At 41.0% G+C, this 22,469-nt stretch overlaps 1 protein-coding gene across 7 annotated transcripts in view; it reads right to left on the reverse strand.

Annotated features, from left to right (window-relative positions):
• LOC120054935 (nucleoprotein TPR-like) overlaps nt 1–15,290 on the reverse strand; it is a 45,559-nt gene extending 30,269 nt beyond the window's left edge. For 6 of the 7 annotated variants that reach the window (XM_039002694.1, XM_039002691.1, XM_039002692.1 and 3 more), the window contains exons 1-13: nt 15,133–15,290; nt 14,070–14,174; nt 13,803–13,876; nt 9,731–9,827; nt 9,544–9,647; nt 9,250–9,414; nt 7,371–7,544; nt 7,048–7,135; nt 6,799–6,939; nt 6,426–6,532; nt 6,015–6,212; nt 581–688; nt 192–418 (exon numbers count right to left, since the gene is read on the reverse strand). In XM_039002694.1, the coding sequence (XP_038858622.1) occupies nt 192–418; nt 581–688; nt 6,015–6,212; nt 6,426–6,532; nt 6,799–6,939; nt 7,048–7,135; nt 7,371–7,544; nt 9,250–9,414; nt 9,544–9,647; nt 9,731–9,827; nt 13,803–13,876; nt 14,070–14,174; nt 15,133–15,283 (1,739 nt within the window). In that variant the 5' untranslated portion in view covers nt 15,284–15,290. Of the gene's footprint in view, nt 1–191; nt 419–580; nt 689–6,014; nt 6,213–6,425; nt 6,533–6,798; nt 6,940–7,047; nt 7,136–7,370; nt 7,545–9,249; nt 9,415–9,543; nt 9,648–9,730; nt 9,828–13,802; nt 13,877–14,069; nt 14,176–15,132 lie in introns of those variants that run through there. The other variant, XM_039002693.1, reaches the window with a different exon arrangement.
• Nucleotides 15,291–22,469: the final 7,179 nt, after the last annotated feature.

Raw genomic sequence — 22,469 nt, forward strand, 5'->3', positions numbered from 1 at the left:
GGGAAGGTGGAGCAGGAGCTACTACCATATTGCTTATGCCCATCCAACAATGTCAGATCCACAAAAGTATCTAGTCTAGTGGGTCGTTTCTGGATGGAGAAAAGGACAGTCGGACACTTATCTTGGGGGCTTGGGTTGAAAGCAAAACATAAATGATCTGCAAAGAATATGGACAATTAAGTATATCACACTTGGTGCCAGTGGTCTCTTCCTCCTCCCTCTCCTGTGCCTCGCTGAGCTCTCGAAGGGCCACCAGGAGGCGCTGGTTCTGCTGCTGGAGCTCCTCCACCCCACGGAACGTCACCAGGTGCTGCGTGATGACCTCCGACGTGCTGCTGATGTTAGCAGAGCTCACCTCCACGTCGAGGGCTACGTGGTTACCACGCGCCTCCTCCAGCTCAATGAGTAGGACACGGACCTGGTGGGGGAGGTGGTGAAAAAGTTATTGATTATGTCCCAAACCTGTATTCTTAAAACCATCACTTTATGATCGACATTGTTATTGATTTTCCCACACCTAATTCTATGACAATAGTGAGGTTTGCGAGGTTATAGACAGGATGTTCTGTTTGGGCCTTACCTGCTGCCCCATGTCTGCAAGCTGCACATCAGACCTCTGGTTGTCTCTCTCCAGGACAGAAGAGCGCTTGTTGGCCTCGTCAGTCACCTTCTGCAGACGGTGCACCTCCTGAAACACAGTAACTAGTTATAAGTCCACTGAATGGTTTCTGACACACTATAAGTGCATATCATAGGCAAGTGCAGTTCACGAATACCAACCAAGGCAAGCGGTACCGGAGCATCAAGTCTGACACCAACAGGCTCCTGAACAGCTTCTATCCCCAAGCCAGAAGACTACTAAATAGCTAACAAAATGTCCACACTATCTGCATCGACCATTCCATTTTATTATTGCACTGTCTATGCATATTCTACACCCACTTGATTTGCTCATGCACACACAATCATATATGCTGCTGCTACTCTGTTTATCATATATCCCGATGCCTATTCACCTTACACCTATACATACAGTTGAAGTCGGAAGTTTACATACACCTTAGCCAAATACATTTAAACTCAGTTTCACAATTCCTGACATTTAATCAGAGTAAATATTCCCTGTCTTAGGTCAGTTCGGATCACCACTTTATTTTAAGAATGTGAAATGTCAGAATAATAGAGAGAATGATTTATTTCAGCTTTTATTTATTTCATCACATTCCCAGTGGGTCAGAAGTTTACATACACTCAATTAGTATTTGGTAGCATTGCCTTTAAATTGTTTAACTTAGGTCAAACGTTTCTGGTAGCCTTCCACAAGCTTCCCACCAAAGGTTGGGTGAATTTTGTCCCATTCCTCCTGACAGAGCTGGTGTAACGGAGTCAGGTTTGTAGGCCTCCTTGCTCACACAATTTTTCAGTTCTGCCCACACATTTTTTTATAGAATCAGGGCTTTGTGATGGCCACTCCAATAATTTGACTTTGTTGTCTAAGCCAGTTTGCCACGACTTTGGAAGTATGCTTGGGGTCATTGTCCATTTGGAAGACCCATTTGCGACCAAGCTTTAACTTCCTGACTGATGTCTTGAGATGTTGCTTTAATATATCCACATAATTCTCCATCCTCGTGATGCCGTCTCTTTTGTGAAGTGCACCAGTACCTCCTGCACCAAAGCACCCCCACAACATGATGCTGCCAACCCTGCGCTTCACGTTTGGGATGGTGTTTTTTGGCTTGCAAGCCTCCCCCTTTTTCCTCCAAACATAACGATGGTCATTATGGCCAAACAGTTCTATTTTTGTTTCATCAGACCAGAGGACACTTCTCCAAAAAGTACGATCTTTGTCCTCATGTGCAGTTGCAAACCGTAGTCTGGCTGTTTTATGGCGGTTTTGGAGCAGTGCTGAGCGGCCTTTGAGGTTATGTCGATATAGGACTCGTTTTACTGTGGATATAGATACTTTTGTACCTGTTTCCTCCAGCATCTTCACAAGGTCCTTTGCTGTTGCTCTGGGATTGATTTGCACTTTTCACACCAAAGTACGTTCATCTCTAGGAGACAGAAAGCGTCTCCTTCCTGAGCGGTATGACGGCTGCGTGGTCCCATGGTGTTTACACTTGCGTACTATTGTTTGTACAGATGAACGTGGTACCTCCAGGCATTTGGAAATTGCTCCCAAGGATGAACCAGATTTTCCCATGATGTCAAGCAAAGAGGCACTGAGTTTGAAGGTAGCCCTTGAAATACATCCACAGGTACACCTCCAATTGACTCAAATGATATCAATAAGCCTATCAGAAACTTCTAAAGCCTAAAGAATCTAACACATTTTCCAAGCTGTTTAACTTGTTTGGGATAGGGGGCAGCATTTTCACTTTTGGATGAATAGCATGCCCAGAGTGAACTGCCTCCTACTCAGTCCCAGATGCTAATATATGAATATTATTAGTAGTATTGGATAGAAAACACTCTGAAGTTTCTAAAACTGTTTGAATGATGTCTGTGAGTATAACAGAACTCATATGGCAGGCAAAAACCTGAGAAAAAATCCAAACAGGAAGTGGGAAATCTGAGGTTTGTAGTTTTTGAACTCACCCCTATCGAATACACAATGGGATATGGGTTATTTTTCACTTCCTAAGGCTTCTACTAGATGTCAACCGTCTTTAGAACGTGGTTTCAGGCTGCTCATGTGAAGGGGGGCCGGATGGGAGATGTTTTACTAAGGGGTCTACCTACAGCCTCGTTCTCAGTTACGCGCTTTCACTTGAGGTTGCTCTCGTTCCAGTGCTTCTCTACAGACAAAGGAATTCTCCGGTTGGAACATTATTGAACATTTATGATAAAAACACCCTAAAGATTGATTCTATACTTAGTTTGACAAGTTTCTTCGACCTGTAATATAACTTTTTGAATGTTTCGGCCGAATGGACCAGATCGCGCTTTTGGATTGTTTACCAAACACCCTAACAAAAGAAGCTATTGGACATAAATGGTGGACATTATCGAACAAAACAAGCATTTATTGTGGAACTGCGATTCCTGGGAGTGCATTCTGATGAAGATCATCAAAGGTAAGTGAATATTTATATATGAATAATGTTGACTACCCAACATGGCGGATATTTCTCTGGCTGGTTTGGGCTCTGAGCGCTGTTCTCAGATTATCCTTTTTCCGTAAAGTTTTAAAAAAATGTGACACAGCGGTTGCATTAAGGAGAAGTGTATCTAAAGTTTCATGTATAATATCTGTATTTTCATCAACATTTATTATGAGTATCTCTGTGAATTCATGTGGCTCTCTGCAATATCACTGCATGTCTTGGAACTACTGAATCTAACACGCCAATGTAAAATAAGATTTTTGGATATAAATATGAACTTTACCGAACAAAACATGTATTGTGTAACATGAAGTCCTATGAGTGTCATCTGATGAAGATCATCAAAGGTTAGTGATTAATTTGATCTCTATTTGTGCTTTTTGTGACTCCTCTCTTTGGCGGGAAAAATGGCTGGGTTTATCTGTGACTTGGTGGTGACCTAACATAATCGTTTGTGGAGCTTTCGCTGTAAAGCATTTTTGAAATCAGACACTGTGGCTGGATTAACGAGAATTATATCTTTAAAATGGTGCCTAATACTTGTATGTTTGAGAAATTTGATTTATGAGATTTCTGTTGATTTGTATTTGGCGCCCTGCAATTTTATTGGCTGTTGGCGAGGAACCCCAGTCCTAGACAGGTTAAAGGCAAAGTCAACTTAGTGTATGTAAACTTCTGACCCACTGGAATTGTGATACATTGAGTTATAAATTAAATAATCTGTCTGTAAACAATTGTTGGAAAAATTACTTGTGTCATGCACAAAGTAGTTGTTCTAACCGACTTGCCAAAACTATAGTTTGTTAACAAGAAATTTGTGGAGTGGTTGAAAAACGAGTTTTAATGACTCCAACCTAAGTGTATGTAAACTTCCAACTTCAGCTGTACAGTACCAGTCAAAAGTTGACAAAACTACTCATTCAAGGCTTTCTTTATTTTAAATATTTTCTACAACTGTATGTACCTCTATCCCTCCAGTTTCCCTGCACATTGTAAAATGTGGTATTGGCAGTGACCCTGGAACTGACCCGTTATATACAGTACCAGTCAAAAGGTTGGACACACCTACTCATTCAAGGCTTTTTCTTAAAATGTTGAATATTTTCTACATTGCAGAATAATAGAGAATACATCAAAACTATGAAATAACATATGGAATTATGTAGTAACCAAAAAAAGTGTATATTCAACAAAGTAGCCACCCTTTACCTTGTTGACAGCTTTGCACACTTTTGGCAATCTCTCAACCAGCTTCATGAGGTAGTAAGCAAAAAAAAAATGACAGTCCATCAGTACTTTAAGACATTAAGTCAATACGGAAAATGAAGAACTTTGAACGTTTCAAGCGCAGTCCCAAAACCATCAAGCGCTATGATGAAATTGTCTCTCATGAGATCCGCCAGAGGAAAGGAAGATCCAGATTTACCTCTGCTGAAGAGGATAAGTTATTTAGAGTTACCAGCCTCAGATATTGCAGCCCAAATAAATGCTTCAGAGTTCAAGTAACAGACACATCTCAACATCAACTGTTCAGAAGAGACTGTGAGAATCAGGCCTTCATGGTCTAAATGCTGCAAAGAAACGACAACTTTTTTTTATTTAACTAGGCAAGTCAGTTAAGAACAAATTCCTATTCACAATGACGGCCTACACTGGCCAAACCAGGATGACGCTGGGCCAATTGTGCGCCGCCCTATGGGACTCCCAATAACGGCCGGTTGTGATACAGCCTGGATTCGAACCAGGGTTCAAACTACTTAAGGACACCAATAAGAAGAAGAGAATTGCTTGGGTCAAGAAACACGAGCAATGGACTGGTGCAAATCTGTCCTTTGGTCTGATGATTCCAAATTTGAGATTCTTGGTTCCAACCGCCATGTCTTCGTGAGACGCAGAGTAGGTGAACGGATGATCTCCACATGTATGGTTCCCACCGTGAAGCATGGAGGAAGCGTGATGGTGCTTAGCTGGTGACACTGTCAGTGATTCATTTAGAATTCAAGGCACACAACCAGCATGGCTACCACAGCATTCTGCAGCGATATGTCATCCCATCTGGTTTGCGCTTGGTGGGACTATCATTTGTTTTCAACAGGACAATGACCCAACACACCTCCAGGCTGTGTAACCTCCAGGCTATTTGACCAAGAAGGAGAGTGATGGAGTACTGCATCAGATGACCTGCCCTCCACAATCACCCGACCTCAACCCAATTGAGATGGTTTGGGATGAGTTGGACCGCAGAGTGAAGGAAAAGCAGCCAACAAGTGCTCAGCATGTGTGAAGTCCTTCAAGACTGTTGGAAAAGCATTCCAGGTGAAGCTGGTTGAGAGAATGCCAAGAGTGTGCAAAGCTGTCATCAAGGCAAAGAGTGGCTACTTTGAAGAATCTAAAAATGATTTGTATTTATTTAAACACTTTTTTGGTAACTACATGATTACATGTGTTATTTCACAGTTTATTTCTTCACTATTATTCTACAATGAGAAAATACTAAAAATAAAGATAAACCCTTGAATGAGTAGGTGTCCAAACTTGACAGGCACTGTACTTTAATTACTTTCTCATGTTCTTATTTTTCGTACTACTTTACTTTTGTTTATTGATTTTGAAAGAGCAAGCAAGAAAAGGCATTTCACTGTACTAGTGCATGTGACAAAAACTAACTAAAATACATTGCAGTGCAGTTCACCAATACCAACTCAAATACATTATTTTCCACTTACCCTAGACATTCTGGATGATACAGTTTAGTGCAGTTCAAAACCATCCCAAGCCATTGCATTTACCATGAGTTCACTGGATTGGTTTCTAATCCTTACATATCCTCAGATGTTTGACTAACAAAGGTCTCTTGGTCCTCTGTATGGCAATAATAAAATGCACAAACTAAAACCCACACACCTTAACTGCCTGTTCCAGCTTGGATGAAAGGCTGGCCACAGATTTCTGCATGCGCTCATGCTCATCCCTCTGGCGTTTGAGGATGGGACCCTTAGCCTCCACCTCCTGCACTATGTCATCCAAGTACTTATTCACCCGCTTCTTCTCCACACGCTCCAGCTGCAGTGCCTCCTGGGTCTCCACATACGCTGTGTACAACTGGAGAGAAGAGGTCGCTCAAACAGTTATACAGTCCCACCCTCAAACATTGGTACTATGAGCGTAATGTGTTTTAATATAACCGTTTTCTTTGCAAAGTAAATCTCTGCAGATTAATTCTGTAAATGTTAAGTAAATATGTGACATGAAAATGTGTAAATGTGTGACATAGAAGAGTCCTCTGTCACCAAAGCAGTGCAACTGTGGCGTTACCTCAGTCAGCTTCATGCCAGGTTTGACTATCTTGGCCACGGCGACTGCGGTCGGGGACATGGTGGTAATCGTTTCCTCTGACAGCACTGAGGCTGCACCGGCAGAGCCTGGACACACACACAACCATGCACAGGGTCAAAGTTCATCCTCCATTTCAAACTGAGGTCTCCAGAGCGTGACCAAAGAAGCCACATCAACCTAACACAAATCAGTCAGTGGACAGTTTATATTAGCCATCGAATGCTCATTCAAATAACATCAAACTTGCTGGTAAATGGGTTAATTCTGAGAGACATCGTGCAAAATAAAGCAATTTCAACGCCCAGTCAACTGTTCAGTAGAATCAGGCAAGATATTGTGTCTAAGGCCTGACCTCTGAGCTTGGTGTCAGACAGCAGTTCGTTGGCATTCTCCAGTTCTTTTTCCAAACTGATGATCCTCTCCTTCAGCTCAGCAGCCTCCTTGTCCCGACAGTCATCCATCTCCTGCAACCTCACCTCCAGGGCCTTGTTCGCTGTAGAGAGGAAAGGAGAGGATAATGGTAGCCTACTTGTGACAAGCAAACCAAGTGCCCATGTCTGAAGGTTTTGCATTGAGATGGTGTCTGTGGTCTCTCTCGCACCCTCTCCAGCATCTTTCAACAGCTTGTGCAGCTCCTCTACAGCCCCACTCAATTCCTCACTCTTGGACTCAGAGTCAGCAGCAGCTCCCTGGGAAGACAAGGTAAAGGGTTGTTGGCCAGTGTTGGGAAAGGAACAATGCACTTACTTATTCAATGCTTCACATCATCCACCACAAAAATGTTGCATGCTCCCGTTAACTAAAATGTTCCCCAAAAGTTTACTTACAAAAAAAACATCAAGGTAGCAATGACGACCGCCATTATTAGGGAGCTATGGACTATCCATTGGAATCCAAAACAAATCCAAGACTTGTTCTACATACCTTATACAAGTTGGAGAGCTTTATGTTGGCATTCAACTCATTTCTAAACTTCTCCTCCATGCTAGCCTGCTGCTCCTTATCCTCTTTCAGTTTGTTGATTATGTCTTCAGCCTGCTTCTGAAGGCTTTCATTTGAAGTCTTCAAACTGGTCACTTGGTCCTGGACTCTGTTCAACTACAACAAAAAAAAACAGACAACTATAATGTTGACAGAGTACTGGGGGAGAAGCCAGTCAGGTAATAGTTTGTTTTTGATATGTGAATGACTCCATACTCAATAGATGAATAATGATACCCAGAATGTACAGCTATAAAAAAATATATATACACTGCTCAAAAAAATAAAGGGAACACTTAAACAACACAATGTAACTCCAAGTCAATCACACTTCTGTGAAATCAAACTGTCCACTTAGGAAGCAACACTGATTGACAATACATTTTACATGCTGTTGTGCAAATGGAATAGACAAAAGGTGGAAATTATAGGAAATTAGCAAGACACCCCCAATAAAGGAGTGATTCTGCAGGTGGTGACCACAGACCACTTCTCAGTTCCTATGCTTCCTGGCTGATGTTTTGGTCACTTTTGAATGCTGGCGGTGCTCTCACTCTAGTGGTAGCATGAGACGGAGTCTACAACCCACACAAGTGGCTCAGGTAGTGCAGCTCATCCAGGATGGCACATCAATGCGAGCTGTGGCAAGAAGGTTTGCTGTGTCTATCAGCGTAGTGTCCAGAGCATGGAGGCGCTACCAGGAGACAGGCCAGTACATCAGGAGACGTGGAGGAGGCCGTAGGAGGGCAACAACCCAGCAGCAGGACCGCTACCTGCCAGAGCCCTGCAAAATGACCTCCAGCAGGCCACAAATGTGCATGTGTCTGCTCAAACGGTCAGAAACAGACTCCATGAGTGTGGTATGAGGGCCCGACGTCCACAGGTGGGGGTTGTGCTTACAGCCCAACACCGTGCAGGACGTTTGGCATTTGCCAGAGAACACCAAGATTGGCAAATTTGCCACTGGCGCCCTGTGCTCTTCACAGATGAAAGCAGGTTCACACTGAGCACATGTGACAGAGTCTGGAGACGCCGTGGAGAACGTTCTGCTGCCTGCAACATCCTCCAGCATGACCGGTTTGGCAGTGGGTCAGTCATGGTGTGGGGTGGCATTTCTTTGGGGGGCAGCACAGCCCTCCATGTGCTCGCCAGAGGTAGCCTGACTGCCATTAGGTACCGAGATGAGATCCTCAGAGCCCTTGTGAGACCATATGCTGACACATGCACATTTGTGGCCTGCTGGAGGTCATTTTTCAGGGCTCCTGATCCTCCTTGCACAAAGGCGGAGGTAGCGGTCCTGCTGCTGGGTTGTTGCCCTCCTACGGCCTCCTCCACGTCTCCTGATGTACTGGCCTGTCTCCTGGTAGCGCCTCCATGCTCTGGACACTACGCTGACAGACACAGCAAACCTTCTTGCCACAGCTCGCATTGATGTGCCATCCTTGATGAGCTGCACTACCTGAGCCACTTGTGTGGGTTGTAGACTCCGTCTCATGCTACCACTAGAGTGAAAGCACCGCCAGCATTCAAAAGTGACCAAAACATCAGCCAGGAAGCATAGGAACTGAGAAGTGGTCTGTGGTCACCACCTGCAGAACCACTCCTTTATTGGGGGTGTCTTGCTAATTTCCTATAATTTCCACCTTTTGTCTATTCCATTTGCACAACAGCATGTGAAATTTATTGTCAATCATTGTTGCTTCCTAAGTGGACAGTTTGATTTCACAGAAGTGTGATTGACTTGGAGTTACATTGTGTTGTTTAAGTGTTCCCTTTATTTTTTTGAGCAGTGTATATATATTTTAAACTGTCATGTTCTTACCTCATCCTCTTTGTTCTCCAAGCTGCACTTCAGCTCCAGGATCTGGTTGCCCTTCTGGCGTGAAAGAGCCAGCAGCTCCTCACTTTTAGCCTTGAGCTCTGCGTTCAGCCAGGCCGTCTGGCCTCTCAACAGCTCCTTTTCCTGCTCCATACGCTTCTCACGGTACTGAGGGAACCGGCACAACAGCATGGATTACATATGATATATACATGTATTAGATCATTTCAACACCTTCCTTGAGAGGTGGGTCCTATTCAAGTGGCCACGAGCTACAGAGCGTTCAAATAGGCTCACCTTGATGTTGACCTCTGAGGATTCAAGCTCGTCCAACTTGAGCTGCAGCCCCATCTTTGAGGCATTGACTTCTGCCACTTTGTCATTGAGGCGCTGCAGGTCCTCTAATTAAAAAAATAAATCCAATAGACATTAGATCAAGTGTGTGTCTGTGTGTTTACATCTCTCCACATAGATTTATCCATACCACTCAGAAAGTCCACTTCCTGGGATCTCCTCTCCAATGTACGCACAAGCTCCCGCTTCTCTGCCTCCAGTTCATTTTTGGCTTTACAGAGCTGGGCCTAGAATAAAGATGTTTAAGTCAATGTCAAGCCCAAAAAAGGTGTCAACACGAACCTAGGGCTGGTTGCTATGGCCTAAAAATTATAAATTGTTGTAATGTTCTCTAAATAAGCTCTCTAAATAACGGTCTAACATTGCATTTCAAACAGTCAGCAATAATCTAATGAATTCAGGGCTTTTGAAATTATACATTTTTTTTAACCTTTATTTAACTAGGCAAGTCAGTTAAGAACAAATTCTTATTTTCAATGGCGGCCTAGGAACAGTGGGTTAACTGCCTTGTTCAGGGGCAGAACGACAGATTTTTAGCTTGTCAGCTCGGGGATTCACTCTTGCAACCTTTCGGTTACAGGTCTAACGCTCTAACCACTAGGCTACCTGCCGCCCCATATATGCCTTCCACAACCACAAGACCGACTAATAATGTAATTATTGGAATTAACTTCCGACGCCGACAGAGATGGCCGCCTCGCTTCGCGTTCCTAGGAAACTATGCAGTATTTTGTTTTTTTACGTGTTATTTCTCGCGCTCAGGTCTGTTCAACGCTGGTCCGACCAATCTGATTCCACGCTTCAAGACTGCTTCGATCACGTGGATTGGGATATGTTCCGCATTGCGTCCAACAACAACATTGACGAATACGCTGATTCGGTGAGCGAGTTCATTAGAAAGTGCATCAGCGACGTAATACCCACAGCAAAGATTACAACATTCCCAAACCAGAAACCGTGGATTGATGGCAGCATTCGCGCAAAACTGAAAGCGCGAACCACTGCTTTTAAACCAGGGCAAGGTGACCGGAAACATGACCGAATACAAACAGTGTAGCTATTCCCTCCGCAAGGCAATCAAACAAGCTAAGTGCCAGTATAGAGACAAAGTAGTCGCAATTCAACAGCTCAGACACAAGAAGTATGTGGCAGGGTCTACAGTCAATCACGGATTACAAAAAGAAAACCAGCCCAGTCGCGGACCAGGATGTCTTGCTCCCAGACAGTCTAAATAACTTTTTTGCTCGCTTTGAGGACAATACAGTGCCACTGACACGGCCCGCTACCAAGACCTGCGGGCTCTCCTTCACTGCAGCCGAGGTGAGTAAAACATTTAAACATGTTAACCCTCGCAAGGCTGCAGGCCCAGACGGCATTCCCAGCCGCGTCCTCAGAACATGCGCAGACCAGCTGGCTGGTGTGTTTACGGACATATTCAATCAATCCTTATCCCAGTCTGCTGTTCCCACATGCTTCAAGAGGGGCACCATTGTTCCTGTTCCCAAGAAAGCTAAGGTAACTGAGCTAAACGACTACCTCCCCGTAGCACTCACTTCCGTCATCATGAAGTGCTTTGAGAGACTAGTCAAGGACCATATCACCTCCACCCTACCAGACACCCTAGACCCACTCCAATTTGCTTACCGACCCAATAGGTCCACAGATGACGCAATCGCAACCACACTGCACACTGCCCTAACCCATCTGGACAAGAGGAATACCTATGTGAGAATGCTGTTCATCGACTACAGCTCAGCATTTAACACCATAGTACCCTCCAAACTCGTCATCAAGCTCGAGACCCTGGGTCTCGACCCCGCCCTGTGCAACTGGGTACTGGACTTCCTGACGGGCCGCCCCCAGGTGGTGAGGATAGGTAACAACAACTCCACCCCGCTGATCCTCAACACTGGGGCCCCACAAGGGTGCGTTCTGAGCCCTCTCCTGTACTCCCTGTTCACCCACGACTGCGTGGCCATGCACGCCTCCAACTCAATTATCAAGTTAGCGGACGACACTACAGTGGTAGGCTTGATTACCAACAACGACGAGACGGCCTACAGGGAGGAGGTGAGGGCCCTCGGAGTGTGGTGTCAGGAAAATAACCTCACACTCAACGTCAACAAAACAAAGGAGATGATTGTGGACTTCAGGAAACAGCAGAGGGAGCACCCCCCTATCCACATCGACGGGACAGTAGTGGAGAGGGTAGTAAGTTTTAAGTTCCTCGGCGTACACATCACGGACAAACTGAATTGGTCCACCCACACAGACAGCGTTGTGAAGAAGGCGCAGCAGCGCCTCTTCAACCTCAGGAGGCTGAAGAAATTCGGCTTGTCACCAAAAGCACTCACAAACTTCTACAGATGCACAATCGAGAGCATCCTGTCGGGCTGTATCACCGCCTGGTACGACAACTGCTCCGCCCACAACCGTAAGGCTCTCCAGAGGGTAGTGAGGTCTGCACAACGCATCACCGGGGGCAAACTACCTGCCCTCCAGGACACCTACACCACCCGATGTCACAGGAAGGCCATAAAGATCATCAAGGACAACAACCACCCGAGCCACTGCCTGTTCACCCCGCTATCATCCAGAAGGCGAGGTCAGTACAGGTGCATCAAAGCAGGGACCGAGAGACTGAAAAACAGCTTCTATCTCAAGGCCATCAGACTGTTAAACAGCCACCACTAACATTTAGTGGCTGCTGCCAACATACTGACTCAACTCCTGCCACTTTAATAATGGGAATTGATGGAAATTATGTAAAAACGTATCACTAGCCACTTTAAACAATGCCACTTAATAATGTTTACATACCCTACATTACTCATCTCATATGTATATGTATATACTGTACTCTATACCATCTACTGCATCTTGCCTATGCCGTTCTGTACCATCACTCATTCATATATCTTTATGTACATATTCTTTATCCCTTTACACTTGTGTGTATAAGGTAGTAGTTGTGGAATTGTTAGGTTAGATTACTCGTTGGTTATTACTGCATTGTCGGAACTGAAGCACAAGCATTTCGCTACACTCGCATTAACATCTGCTAACCATGTGTATGTGACAAACAACATTTATTTGATTTTGATTTATTTTATGAAAATAGTCCAACCTGCCTTTTCTTTGCAATAATCACTCTTCTTGCTTTCAAGGCTGTCTACGCAAATACCCTTTGTTGCAAATGTAACCAGAACCATGAATAATACACATTCACTAATTTTGACTAACTTCTTGTAGGAAACATAGAAAATTAACACAGGTCTCATAAACAATCCCTTAAGCACAAGACCACGTGCAAGTGAGTAGCCAGCTAATCTTTATAGTTCAAGTTTAACCAACTTGGATCGATTTGCTAGCTAACAAGGCAGAACAGTTTCATTGTTATGAATACACCCTTCTGTCCGTCTCTAACTGTTTGAACAGCATGTTAGCCTGTCCACTTTGTCTAGATAATGAAATCAAGTGGCCTACCTTATTTCTCAGAGTGAGAACGAGTTGCCAATTCCTTATACAATTATGTTTTATGCTTATTTCACATTTAGAAAAACAGACTAGACAGCTAGTCGTCTTTGGTTGAAATGCCGCAATGCCAAGGCGTGACAGAAGAATAACATTAATTTCCAAAGGGTGTCATTAGAAAGCTTAAATTCTCTATTACAGTAAAATAATGTCTCAATGATTTTTGGTGTCAATATGACTAATTCTGTTGTACCAAACCGCACATAGCAAGTTGAAACTGCTTGTCAAAGAGGAAGAAGTTATCTCTTATCTTTGTTGTTGTGAGTGGCAGGGTCTTGGTCAGGGTGTGTGCAAACAGTGAGGAAGAGACTAACAGAGGTTTCACTCTCACCAAAATAAGCCCAATGTTATTCTATGGATATAAGCTTGCCGCCTTAACAACGACTCCCATTGTTAGGGCGGAGGCATGCGCATCTCGTCATTACATTCAGATCTCTGGTGTAAATGGAAGGTTCACACAGCACAGAAGGAGCTTAGGAGACTTGACCAAAAATACATAAGAACATGTGTAGATAAACACTTATAAAAACTAAAAATACAAGTTCATTCATGTGATAGAAGTATATGGAATATCGTGCAAAACGAATTTGAATAAATTGAATTAATGTTATATATTGCCTAGCCCTACACAAAGCATTAAAGAGGTGACAAGACCATGAGGCTCTCACCTGTTCAGATGTCAACTTCTCTTGGTTGATTTCATACTCTTTATTCTTTTCTAGTACACTCTTGAGTTCTTCATCTATAGAAAAAAATTCAATTTCATAAAATGGTGGATCATCATCCCCAATGATGGGATGTACTTGACCAAAGGTCAAACTTGGGAAATGGTCAGTAAATTGCAAAGAATCACATACTGGGGTTTACATACTGTACATGTACTGCAGTGGTAAGTAAAGAGCCTTTGAGTGGATCAAGAAGCTAGTTCCACTTACCGATCTTGGTGAACTCCTCTCGGAGTTTGTGGTGCTGTTCAGTCTGGGTCACAAACTGTTCCTGACTCTGTTCAAGACGTTGCACTTTCTCAAAGAACTGTTGTTCTACAAGAGTGACAACACATGTTAACTTTGCTGCTCTTGTCTCGAAGGCGAAATGATAAATCAAAGTAGTTTAATAAAGTTATCTGGGAGTATAGAGAACTTCTCAACAAACGAACTAGTCATCCACCACGTTGCCAAAGTCAGCCAGTAAGCTAGCTAGCTAAACAATTTAGACATGGCTGATTAACAATGTTGGCTAGCTACCCTAGCTAGCTAATGATTATTTAATCCATCATATCACTATGCCTTGTGAGATAAACAGTTGTCGATGCAGCCGGCAAAGGCCATCCACGTTCTGCGCTAACGAACGTACACTGTCAAATATTTGTTTAACTAAACCTCATTGTTCTATCTGTGATACCAAATATATTTTTTTATAACTAAACCAAGATATACCACTGCCCGTCGTTTCAAATGGGAACAAATGTGTCATGGTGGGTAGAACAAGCCTGGAGGTGGGCGGAGCCAAGCACGAGCTAGCGAGATCCTATTGGCGCGTACTAACACGCATGCGCATATTTCCGTTAGGGAACGCCTACTCTATAGTGCAAGTGCGCAATAACTTCACTCTTACTAAACACAATTTAAAAATAACACTTTGGCAAAGAGAAAAGTCTACAAAACTTAGTCCACTCTGTTCGTAACATATTCTAGTTTTGGGAACAGAACATTGTATGGAGATCAAATGTTTAATCAATGAGAAAATTAGCACAATGTCAGCCAAAATCCATCCCGTTCCATCTTCTCCACTGCAGGCAACAGGGCTTCCTCTCACTATCATATTTGGTAGTGAGTAGAAACGCCAAGCGGATGCTTCAAATGTATACATCCGGTGAAAGAACAATGAGACAGATTTATCTGTGATTCTGTCTTTAGCTAGCTACGTAGCCTAGATAACGTTAGCTAGCGAGCTGGAGTTGTACACATCATTACAATGACTTATTCGGATATAACTTACCACTATCGACTCTAAATTGCTCCTGGTGTGACTTGAGGGAATCTATTTCATATTGCAGATCAGAAAATAACTTTTCTAGTTTATTTTGAACAGCTTTTGGTAGCTTCGCTATCTCAGCGCGCTCCAACGCTTGAAGTAGCACTGTAGCCATATTTCACCCACATCAACTGTGCTCTGAGCAGGCGCATTGATGACTTGTTCGCTCACAGCGTGGTGTATGATGGGAAAAGTAATGTTTACATTTTTTTTAGGAACTAAACAAAGACATGTGACTGGGAATGTAACTTTAAAGTCCTGATTGAAAGTGCACTTCAGTCCAGCAAAAGGTCTTATCTGAGTCTTTGAAACCAGCGCTGAAGGTTTTCATCTCAGAATTTAATGACTTTTATTCTCATTAACAAACAGTTATATTGTATTATATTACCAGTACAATCGCTAAGTCCAATACAATATAACTGTCCTGTTACAATTCCCCCAGTTTACAGTGACTTTAAGCTGCTCTTTTTTTTATTTCACCTTTATTTAACCAGGTAGGCTAGTTGAGAACAAGTTCTCATTTACAACTGCGACCTGGCCAAGATAAAGCAAAGCAGTGTGACACAAACAACAACACAGAGTTACACATGGAATAAACAAACATTCTGTCAATAACACAATAGAAAAAAGTATATACAGTGTTTGCAAATGAGGTAAGATATGGGAGTTAAGGCAATAAATAGGCCATTGTCACGTTCCTGACCTGTTTTCCTTGTTTTTGTATTTGTTTAGTATGGTCAGGGCGTGAGTTGGGGTGGGCATTCTATGTTATGTGTTTCTATGTTTAGTGAAAAGACTGAAAAGATTTGGCATGGGTCCTCAGATCCTCAATAAGTTCTACAGATGCACCATCGAGAGCATCCTGCCCGGTTGCATCACCGCCCGGTATGGCAACTGCTCGGCATCCGACCGTAAGGCGCTACAGAGGGTAGTGTGAACGGCCCAATATATCACTGGGGCCAATCTTCCTGCCATCTAGGACCTATATACTAGGAGGTGTCAGAGGAAGGCCCAAAAATTGTCAAAGACACCAGTCACCCAAGTCATAGACCATTCACTCTGCTACCGCACAGCAAGCGGTACCCGGAGTGCCAAGTCTTGGTCCAAAAGGCTCCGTAACAGCTTCTATTCTCAAGCTATAAGACTGCTGAACAATTAATCAAATGGCCACCCGGACTATTTACATTGACACTGCTGATACTCGCTGTTTATTATCTATGCATAGTCACTTTACCTCAACTTGCATGTACAAACTACCTCGACTAACCTGTACCCCCGCACATTGACTCGGTACCCCCTGTACATAGCCTCATTATTGTTATGTAATTTTATTGTGTTACTTTTTATTTGTTACTTTAGTTTATTTAGTAAATCATTTCTTGAACTGCATTGTTTATTTATTTATTTATTTATTTATTTTTTATTTTATTTATTTTTTATTTTTTTTATTTTTTTTTGGGGGGGTGGATCAGCTTAATATTGCGGAAAGAATGTTGCTTCCAATGTAATTGTCTGCATCATTTCCAATCCCCCATATTTTTTTGGGTAAATATATATATCCATTCACGTATGCATACATATACACATATATACATACACATACCTACATAGACATACATACTTTTTTTAAAGAGTATACCTTTATTATTATTCCCCGCAAACCCTACCACCGATCCCCCAATTGGAGTAAACTGATAAACATTTCTGTTTTTACCTTCAATTTATACATCTTATACACATTTTACAGACACAGTCTACTTTATAATAGTTCTCTCTTGTTTGTTCTTAGTCCTTCCTCTATTTCTGTTGTCCATCCAGTTTGATTTCCACTTGTAACTGTGCTATTTCACAATAGCTCCGCACCTATACACATTTCACAGATCCCGTATGCCCTACATTGTTTATCTTGTTATTAGTCCCACCCTTCAGCTCCACTCAACCTTTCCCATCTATCTTCCAACATCATCCATTTCGGATTTTTATTTGCCATATATTTTTCAACTGTGCTGTGATGCTTCACAAAAGATTTGAATCTTCCTATTCTCATAGCTTCCACGGATTGTAAATTTAAAATAAACATTTTTGCTAAAATAATTATTATATTATTGATTGATTGACTATGGCTTTTCAAATCCCCCAGTATTGCTATCTGTAGCGTTAGTTCTACGCAAATGTTGCAATTCTTCAACCATTCCTGGACCTGTGACCAAAAACGAGCTACATGCGGACAATACCAAAATAAATGGTCTAATGACTCTGCCTCCTCACAGCAGAATCTACAGAGCTGGGAAGATTGTATCCCCCATATATATAACATTCTATTAGTTGCAAGAATTTTGTACAATAATTTAAATTGAAAAATTCGAAGTTTTGAATCCGGCGTTGTTTTGCGTATCAATTCATAAACCATGTGCCATGGAATGGGTACATCGAAAATCTCTTCCCAACTATTTTGCAATTTATATGGCACAGCTGTAAGTTTTTTGGTCCTTAAATGAAATTGGTATATGTTTTTATTTATCACACTTTTTTTTAACCATTTATGTTCTTTAATATAAGGCCGACATACAAGTTCCTTACTTTTATCCCCTTCCACCTGCCTCTTCCATTTTTGTGGTAATGCTGCAATTAATTGGTTGTAATTTTGGGTAGAGCAGACATTTCCATATGTCTGTGTTAGCTGCATGTGTGACATTACTCCACCAGTCCTATTTATGATATCATTCACAAAAATTATACCTTTTTTAAACATTTCTTCGATAAATACAGTTTTTTTATCAATTACTATATTTGAATTTAACCACAAGATTTGTTGTACTATTTGTTCCGTCCTTTCAGGTGGATTAAACTGAAATTGCAACCAACTTTCTAAGGCTTGTTTAAAAAATAAAGATATTTTGGAGATTATTTCCTTTTCAAGCAACCGAAAGTGAGCAGGTGTAATCTGAATAAAGGGAAAAAGGCCCTTCTTGAACATAGGATGAGACATTCGTACCAATCTACTAGAGAACCAGTTTGGATTTAAGTATAACTTTTGTATGACTGATGCCTTTAGTGAGAGGTCTAATGCTTTAATATTTAATAATTTCTGCCCTCCGAATTCATATTCGTTATATAAATAGGCCCTTTTAATTTTATCTGGCTTGCCGTTCCAAATAAAATTGAATATTTTTTGTTCATATAATTTAAAAAGCAGGTCACTAGGTGTAGGCAAAACCATAAGCAAATAGGTAAACTGTGATATGATTAAAGAGTTAATCAGGGTGATTTTCCCACAAATAGACAGGTATTTTCCTTTCCATGGTAGCAAGATCTTATCTATTTTTGCTAACTTTCTATAAAAATTTATTGGAGTGAGATCATTTCTTTCTTTTGGGATTTGTATACCGAGTATGTCCACATCACCGTCAGACCATTTAATTGGTAAACTACATGGCAATGTAAAATGTGTATTTTTTAGTGATCCAATATGTAATATGGTACATTTATCATAATTTGGTTTTAATCCAGAGAGGATAGCAAATGTATCTAGATCCTCTAAGAGGCCGTGGAGAGATTCTAGTTGTGGTTTTAAAAGAAAACATGAATCATCAGCGTACAATGACACCTTAGTTTTTAGGCCCTGGATTTCTAATCCCTTAATATTAATGTTTGATCTAATTTTAACAGCTAACATTTCGATGGCAATAATAAATAGATATGCCGATAGTGGACAACCTTGTTTTACTCCTCTAGATAGTTTAAAACTTTCTGAGATGTAGCCATTATTTACTATTTTACACCTAGGGTTACTATACATAATTTTTACCCATTTTATAAGAGATTCCCCAAAATTGAAATATTCTAGGCATTTATATATAAACTCCAGTCGTACTTTATCAAAAGCCTTTTCAAAATCAGCTATGAAAACCAGGCCTGGTGTCCCCGATATTTCATAGTGTTCTATTGTTTCCAGTACTTGCCTTATATTATCTCCAATGTATCGTCCATGTAAAAAACCTGTCTGATTAGGATGAATAATATCTGACAAAACTTTTTTTATTCTATGCGCCAAGCATTTTGCTAGGATTTTTGCATCACAACACTGAAGTGTAAGAGGTCTCCAATTTTTTAAATGGACTGGATCTTTATATATACCACTTGGGTCCTGTTTCAGTAATAATGATATCACACCTTCTTGTTGCGTGTCTGATAATCTATCATTTATATAGGAGTGGTTAAAACAAGCTAATAATGGTCCTTTGAGTATATCAAAAAAATGTTTGTATACTTCCACTGGTATGCCATCCAGTCCTGGAGTTTTCCCATCCTTAAAGGCCCCAATTGCATCAAGTAGTTCCTCCTCTGTAATTAGGCCTTCACATGAGTCTTTCTGTACAGATGTTAATTTTACATTATTATTAGGGAAAAAATCCATACAATTAGTTTCAGTTAGTGGAGATGGAGGAGCCTGAAACGAAAATATATTCTTAAAGTACTTTACTTCCTCTTTCAAAATATCATTTGGTGAATCATGCGTGACTCCATCATTTGTAACAAGTTTTAATACGTTTTTTTTTGGTAGCATTTCTATATTGAAGATTGAAAAAGAATTTGGTGCATTTTTCCCCATATTCCATCCAGTTCGCTTTATTTTTATAATATATTACACTGGATCTTTCTTGAATAAGTTCCTCCATTTCTTTTTGTTTTTCCTCTAACTTATTCTGTGCCTCTATGGTACCGTTTTTATTGTTATCTAACTGTACTGTTAGTCCTTCAATTTCCTTTGTTAATATGGACTCTTTTGATCGAAATTGCTTTTGTTTTATAGATGAGTACTGAATTGCATGGCCTCTAAAGGCACACTTAAAAGTGTCCCATACAATATGGGGATCTGCTGTACCTATGTTATGTCTAAAAAAGTCAGTTATAAATTCCTCTGTCCTAGTTCTAAACAATTTATCATCTAGTAGGCTTTGATTAAATTTCCAATATCCTCGCCCACGTGGAAATTCTGTAAGAGTAATATATATGCCAATTATGTGATGGTCCGACCGCATTCTGTCCCCTATCAAACACTTTTTAACTTTTGGTGCCAGAGAGAATGATATAAGAAAGTAGTCAAGGCGACTAGCTTGATTAAGCCTCCGCCATGTATATCTCACTAGGTCAGGGTATTTAAGTCTCCATATATCCACTAATTCCAATATATCCATGACATTCCTGATTTCCTTAAGTGCCTGAGGGTGATAGTTTGTAGTGTGATTTCCCCTCCGGTCCATAGAGGTATTTAAGACCGTATTAAAATCTCCCACTATAATAATAGAGTCTAGTGTTGCTTGTAGAGTTGATACATTCTTATATATATTGTCAAAGAAGCTTGGACTGCATTGTTGGTTGAGGGCTTGTAAGTAAGTATTTCATGGTAAGGTCTACGTGTTGTATTCGGCGCATGTGACAATTTTTTTAAAATTTGATTTCCAGCCATTATTATGAACCGTCCTACACTCAGTAGCCTCCACTGCTCTACAATAGTACTGGGATATGCAGGGTCAGACTTAGCATCCTGGATCCTTAGAGAGAGTACAGGTACTTTATAGTTGTGAAGAGAGGAATCATTGTGGAGAAAAAAAATTGCCTTGACATTTCAACTTTAAGAGAGGTTGGACTTTTAAGTATTTTGGGGGGTCTTTGAATCACAGTTACATTTGGTTATCAACTAAAATCAGCCTGCATTTCAAGTCTACAGTTAATCAGAGAGCAACAATAAGCAAAACACACAAACAACCTGCGGTGAGCAAACAGGCATGTATTCTGAGATAAATAAGAGATAGATATTGGGATCCAGATTAGATGGATAAACGGTTTCAGATACTGTAGTTGTCTCCTATTTAGCTTTCAAGCATGATGTACTATACAGTTTAACAGTGGTTTGTTATGCAAATGGGTGGCTGGCAACATAACATATACAATGGTTCAAAATTGCTGTCTTCATTAGCAACAGGCACTAGCATTAGCATAATCACCAACTAATTGACAAATTACTAACAATGTAATTATTGTAGGCCTATGTTAAGTTCAAGATCTTTTGAAGACCTAAATCCAAATACCCAATAAAACATTACTGCAGTAGCAGGATTTGAAAGAGACTATAGCCTCATAATTCAGAATAATAAAATATACCAGAGTTGGGGAAGGTATTTGGCTCTTTACATGATGTGAAAGTGACTTTAGTAAGTGTTGAGGTAGAAACACTTCTTTTTGGAGTACATTTATACAGAGCAAAGAGTAAAACCAGAGATGTGAAGCTTATGAGAATGACCAGAAACACAATACAAGCTTTGTCATTGTCTGAAAAGAGAGAATGGTACAAGGACCATATGGTAAAGGGGCATGTAGTTAATTTGATGTCAGAAATGAATGTTGTACTGGAGGTTGGTCTAGTGGTCAACACAGTCGCCTCCAGATTACACATGCCCCCCAACAATGGGTTCACATAATGTTTGTACTTATTCAAAAGCTTATCATTGTGATCATTCTTTAACTTGTTTAAATGAATGAACTGCATCATGTTGATTAAGGGTGTTCTCACATACTGTCCTCTTTAAAGTGAACTATAAGGTAAAAAAGCTAAAGAACTTAGTTTTCCTTGTATTCACACTGCCCTTGCCTTTGAATGAGGACTCAACTCTTTTGCCAATTCACTTCACCTATTTTGTGGTCTGAGTCCTCTTTGCATTCACATTGCTATGTTTAGAAAGGAAACAAAATATTTTGCCAATATTCACTCAATGCACACTGGGTTTTAACAAAGTGCAGGACAAGTCATTCCACCAGAATGTGCTATCGGACAGCTAATAGATTGCTTTTTATTAAGAGGAGACATAATCATTGCAATCAGAACATAATATTAACATGTAAATATTATTGGTAACATAATAAATAGCAGAAGAATAACTTCAGATTAAATAATGCTGTAATTGAAAATTGAAAAGGCTACAGCCCCTTTAAGTGCTAGCATTAATTTTGTTCCCCATGTTGAGATTTTTACCAAATATACTACATATACAAAAGTATATGGACACCCCTTCAAATTAGTGGATTCGGCTATTTCAGCCACTACCATTGCTGACAGGTGAATAAAATCGAGCACACAGCCATGCAATCTCCATAGGACAAGCAATGGCAGTAGAATGGCCTTACTGAAGAGCTCAGTGACTTATAACGTGGCACCGTCATAGGATGCCACCTTTCTAAAAAGTCAGTTCGTAAAATTTCTGCCCTGGTCAACTGTAAGTGCTGTTATTGTGAAGTGGAAA

This window comes from Salvelinus namaycush, chromosome 10 (assembly GCF_016432855.1).
Source record: "Salvelinus namaycush isolate Seneca chromosome 10, SaNama_1.0, whole genome shotgun sequence".
In the NCBI taxonomy this organism is placed as follows: Eukaryota; Metazoa; Chordata; class Actinopteri; order Salmoniformes; family Salmonidae; genus Salvelinus; species Salvelinus namaycush.